This window comes from Melitaea cinxia, chromosome 7 (genome assembly GCF_905220565.1).
Source record: "Melitaea cinxia chromosome 7, ilMelCinx1.1, whole genome shotgun sequence".
Taxonomy (NCBI): Eukaryota; Metazoa; Arthropoda; class Insecta; order Lepidoptera; family Nymphalidae; genus Melitaea; species Melitaea cinxia.
In genome coordinates, this window is record NC_059400.1 from 13,187,509 (window position 1) to 13,193,455 (window position 5,947).

The 5,947-nt window shown below is 33.3% G+C and overlaps 1 protein-coding gene across 1 annotated transcript; it reads right to left on the reverse strand.

The window, feature by feature from the left end:
• Positions 1-1,995: 1,995 nt before the first annotated feature.
• Positions 1,996-3,930, reverse strand: LOC123655014 (signal peptidase complex catalytic subunit SEC11A). The gene is made up of 4 exons (XM_045590862.1): positions 3,746-3,930; positions 3,404-3,663; positions 2,920-3,097; positions 1,996-2,522 (listed from the first exon to the last, which is right to left on the reverse strand). The coding sequence occupies exons 1-4, from the start codon at positions 3,791-3,793 to the stop codon at positions 2,472-2,474; spliced, it is 537 nt and encodes a 178-aa protein (XP_045446818.1). The 5' UTR covers positions 3,794-3,930; the 3' UTR covers positions 1,996-2,471.
• Positions 3,931-5,947: the final 2,017 nt, after the last annotated feature.

Here is a 5,947-nt window from a genome sequence, read left to right on the forward strand (position 1 = left end):
TAGTCTAAGTATCATGAATCACGTTCTATCCTAGAACCTTTAAAGATTTTTAAGTAGTGATGAAGCACTTTCCTTTTAAAGATGATTTGCGCTACATCAATGGTCCGTATCATTACGAAAAGCCCGGATCGAGAATGTGTCGAATACGGATCAAATAGTTATCAATCTTTGTAGAAAATACTGTAGATTTAGTAATTGTAAATAGAACATTTAGGTACCTACTACTTAATATTGTATTTGAAAATATGGACGGAGAGATGAAATTCCATTTACAATAAGAAGCCAAAAAGGTAAATCAATCTTAAATAAATGAAATGCACAACTTAAAAATAAATATTGTTTTCTTTAAATCATAATATCATCATCATCATCATCATCACAGCAGCCTTTCGCAGTCCACAACTGGACATAGGCCGCCACAAGGTCACGCCAAAAATGGCGTGAACTCATGTGCTTTGCCCATAGTCACCACGCTGGGCAGGCGGGTTGGTGTCCGCAGGGCTAGCTTTGTCGCACCGAAGACGCTGCTGCCCGTCTTCGGCCTGTGTATTCCAAAGCCAGCAGTCGGATGGTTATCCCGCCATCGGTCGGCTTTATAAGTTCCAAGGTGGTAGTGGAACTGTATTATCCCTTAGTCGCCTCTTACGACACCCACGGGAAGAGATGGGGTGACTATATTCTTTGATGCCGTAACCACACAGCAAAAAAAAATATCAAAATTTATCAAATTAAATCATAATATACACACAATCAATCACCAAGATCAATAGCCATCACATTCGAAAATCTGGACGGAATTCTAGTAATAAGCAATCGAAATAAACAGACACCTTTAAGGGTGAGGCCAAATGAGCGTAATTTTGTTAGTTGTCAGTTGCGTAAATTCGGTCACGTAATTTCTGCTGCATTCGGTTCCATACAAAAGTGTGAGTCGGTACACAGCCCATTTTGTGTCTCCAAGTGGCACGAACTGGTCACAAAATTACGCCCGACTCTTACTAAAGATTAGAGCCTTGTTTTGTGCTCTTTCATAAGTTTTCCTAAAAATTTTGTACTACCCTATGGAAAAAAATCTCATAAAACATGGACTCAAATTCTCATACCGAGTTATAAGAATTTATCAGATCTCATAACCCTGTATGAGAATTTGGTCTGCATTTGTCTATGTTTTATAAGATTTTTTCCATAGGGTACAATCTTAACGCATTGTCAACTTGCAATACTCTATCGTTTCTTATATTTATAGAAAAGTAGTTTTCCAGATAACCGAGCTCGCCTATAGGTGCTTAAAATTTCTCATTAGAACGTTATATAATAACGTGTGGATTTTGAATACAGGAGAACTACTGTTTAACGAATAACGTATCGTATTTTCAACTATTACAAAATGGGCTACCAAATAAAATAAGCACCTGTTTGGAATGATTCTGACTGTGTAACTTTTTTACTGATTCGTTATATACTATAAACCCGACATCACCTTGAGTCTCATATGCTTGTAATTAGCAACAATCTAATTGGACTTAACCTAGTTTCCTTGTCTAGAAAATATCTTGTTTTAAAATTTATTATAAAACAAGATATTTTCTTAATATATTTATTTAGGTCATAAATATGAGTTAAGAGCTGCTGGCAAAACAGAGTAAATTTAAGAAAAAAAAGTTTTGTTTCATTGCTAAGCTAAAAAATTCTTGGAAGATAAATTATTGCTAGATTTATATAAAGACAAAATATTGCTTGGAAAGATAAATAATTGAAGATTGTATCCCTCTCTTCTCTCTAAATTCATGCTTACCATTACTTTACAACATTATCTAACTCTCTATAATACCTATCCTATATTTGTTTATCTACCTGATTTTCTTTTTATTTGTTTAAAAAAAGAAATTAGTTTTACACCTTGTTTCAGCCCGTGACTATTTACTATTAAAAATAGGAAATGTCTATATTTACAAACTATAGGGTGAGGACTCAGGTGAATTAAAAATTGTAATATAATACTTATATGTAATGCATGTGTAATTTAATATATTTTGTGTCATGAAAGAAAATATTATTTCATCATTTGTACAAAGTGAACCACTGAATGAAAAACAAAGTATGAAAAAACAATTCTTGCAATGTAAGTACATATATTTTTATATCTTTTGCTTTGGCATATATACAACCACTTTACAAAAACTTAGAAAAACTTTTTTTATTATAAAAACGATGTTTGAAGGTTTGTGTGTTATATTATTTATTTCTCCTATGAAAATTATGCCTCCATTTAAAATTTACATCTAAAAACATTTTCACAAAATCATTTGTTGTTATAAAAATCTTAACTTATCAAAGAAAAACAGATTTAAACCAAAATAATTATAATAATCATTCTAGAGAGAACTTAATTTAATAAGTGGAAGTACATCTGAAAGTCCATCAATATTTATAACAGACATACTCTTCATTCATAAGATCAAGATTCAACTTCACTCTCTGTGCACTAATACATAAACCGCTAAACATCCCAGCACAGCAAACTGAAAAATATGTAATAAAAAAATAAATATGTTTAACATACAAACACGAACATCTGCTCAAAGATAGATAAATAACCGCCGACTGCTATGACATTTTTTTACATATATATAATATATATACAAATAGAGAGACCTGGGGGATGAGAATTAAATCAACTACTAGCGAGGTTGTTTGAACTAGAAAATCTTTAGGTTGAGATTTTAGAGTATTTTAACTTTTTTGGACTTATAGTCCCAGTATTGAGTAGCCTTTATGAAGTGTTAGATAAAACTTAATAGGCACATCCGATGCATAATGTGGATTAAACCATAATGAAACAGCTTTCACTGGTACTGTATTTTCAGAGAATGATTTTTTTTTTTTTTATAAATGAGACAATTTAGAAAGTCAATTTACCTTAAACTTGGGATATTCATTCATATATATTGTGACCATTCCTACATAGGGTAGAAATCCTCTGGTACGCCCAACAACATCCTTCTTGGTCAGCCAGAGCTGACCCTGAGCGTATAGACCTCGGTCATCAACACTGTTATTGTCACCCTTAGTCAAAAATTTGACTGTACCATTATTCCTTTAAAAGTAAAATTTAAAATTAATGCAGCAGCACATTAAAGCATACCAATTTTAACAAAAAATTATTTTACTACATTTCCATTTAGTTATATCAAATCATACAAGTATAAGAATGTTTTTTAAATATTTTTATAAAATGATATAGATGATTTGCTGGAAGATACACATTCCATTTTATCTGAGTAATCTAAGTATTTAAAAAAAAAAACTATAATAAGACTTTAATTAAAAAAGACACTATTTTATTAGATAAGATACTGTTATTATTTAAATTTTAATGGTGCTATTAGTTCAGTGTACTTACTTTTCATGAAGCTTCAAGACTCTGTGTACAATGGGTATATCACGCCCTTCGACCTTAAAAACTACAATTTCACCAACACGGACTGGTTCATCGGGGTAGTTAGTTAAAAACAGCAGGTCTCCTCTATGAAAAGCAGGCTCCATACTGCCTGAGAGTACAACAACAATGGGACTTTCGCTCCCTGTCACGACCATTAAACCCTTCCATATCATAAGAGCTGAGGACACTATCATGCCAAAGCTCAGAACTTGATAAATAAACTGGAATAAAACAATTAAGCATCGATAGTACACCGGTGCATGTTCACGTCATCGAAACACGAAAATAATCAATGAAAGTTACCTGTCTCTTATTCATTCGTTTAACATCGTCAAATAAGCTGTCCAACATTTTCGTTTCTTATTTTTTTAAAGATTGTAAAGGAAAATAAAATTGACGGTTTTGGTTATCCTTAATCCGAACGAAAGGTAAGTTTATAATTCGACAGCTCGACAGCACCACGTCAGATACAAAACTTCAAAACAACCAAACAAATACAGATAAAATATACTAATACTAAAGTATGTTTTGGAATTTGGTCTTTGGGTTTAATTTTGATACAAAGTTAGAGGGTAGTAATACTAAATAGTAATAGTAAACATGAGTAGGTATGTGCTAAGCCTTAATAGCATAAAACTTAATGCATATTATAAACAGCTTAAATTAATACTAATCACAGATTAGTATATATGTAGCTATACTAATAAATTACTGTAATGAAATTCCTACTACGCTTGGCTGGTTTTGTTCTAAACGAACCAACTCGCTAAAGTCTTCAAGGTCACAGCTAGACTTGCGCAAAACAGTGCTTCAAAATGTAATGTAATATTACATTACATTTCGTACTGAGTAATATGGCATCACACCATCACACCGAACATTACCCGAAATGTGTACTGTTCGGCGTGAGATATGTCTTATGAAATGCTATATATCACGTAATTGTCATCACACCAGACATTCCATGAGATTTTGTACTTATAGTATGTTTAAGTGTACGGTGTTCGGTGTACTACGTAGCAGACCAAACATCACTTTAGCATAAAAATGGTAAATGAGAGGTGGAAACTGGCTAAAAATTCATAATATTTGTTTTGTTTTTTTTTTTGTTTGGTTTTCTAAAAGTTTGTTCTAAAATTAGCTTTGATTTGTAAAAAAAGTTGGTTTCAAATTTTGGTATACAGATAAAACAGACCTTGGAGAGCCTTAGGCTACTTTTTATCCCAGAATCATCACAGGAACGGGAACTACGCGAGTGAAACCGCGGGACGCAGCTAGTTTATAACATAAGTTAGGAATAAACTAATGACCATGAATACTGGCGTATTTAAAAATCAACTTTATATACATACAATGGTTACTTTTTTATGTCAATACTTCATTTATAATTTTATTTTCACAAGCAACGTAAACAAACAAAACATTTTAATAAATGCAAAAGCAGAAATTTGAACTCGAATTTTAGCGGCAGTCAAGTGCGTAACGCATTATTAAAAAGTATTACGTACAATGTTGTGCTATAATATGCCTTAGCATTCTTAAATACGATTCATATTTCACTTAAAAAAATGACTGAAACTCGCCACGGCTCAGTAGCTCGCTCTCACTCATACTAACGAAAATAATGTAGAGCTAGAGAGTGAGGTTATGACTGGTTGCAAAAGTGCGCCGCGCATCACCGTGTCTCACTCAGTAAGTGAAGTTAGACAGAGCAAATAGATAAGAAATCCAACATTCCGACCGAACAGAGCGCGTAATGTCAAGTGTGATGTGTAATACTTCATTTCGTCGCGTAATGTGTGATGCCATATTTCATGTTCGAGTAAAGGTGGCTCCACACATGGCTATTTGTGTTTGCTGTTCAGTATTTGTTGTTTTTGACAAAATATTTGAGGTACGGGCAAATAGACGATACGACCGTCTACACATGGAGCCAAATATCAAAAAATTAAACATATTTTTTGATATTGGCCTTTGATGTGCCTTGCAAAACCGACAGAAGTTCGGTAAGCCGTATTTGTTACTGGCCATATTTGCCAAATAGGTAAATACGGCAATAAATTTGGCAAATACACTCTCCACACATGGAAGTTATTTGTCAAATATGGAAAATACGCAAACACAAATAGCCATGTGTGGAGCCACGGTAATATCACGCGTAATGTATCAATTGCATTACTTACACATGTCTAGTCACAGCGAGTGTTACATTTGGCTTGGCACTAGTCTTGCGCAAAGTAGTTCGCGACCGGGAGCGCTCTTTCTAGTTCGCCACTGCTTCGCGAACTAGTTCGCTCTTTTAGTTCGTCAGCTCCCGTCTCGAACTAGAAAGTGGCAGATCTTTCGCTCACATTGCGGCTTTATTCACACGTTCTTGTTCTTATTTAATCGTATTGTTTAAGTGATAGTGTAGTTGTGCAATCAATGAACGTCCATATTTGAATGAATAAAAATACACTTTACGAAATAATATTTTTTTTATTTAAAAATAATCAACAAAAGTAT

Coding starts and splice junctions, on each gene's coding strand:
- LOC123655014 (XM_045590862.1), bottom strand. CDS start 3,793: ATGTTGGACAGCTTATTTGACGATGTTAAACGAATGAATAAGAGACAG. Junction 3,664..3,745: donor AACGAATGAATAAGAGACAG/GTAACTTTCATT, acceptor GTTTTATTCCAG/TTTATTTATCAAGTTCTGAG. Junction 3,098..3,403: donor GTCTTGAAGCTTCATGAAAA/GTAAGTACACTG, acceptor TTACTTTTAAAG/GAATAATGGTACAGTCAAAT.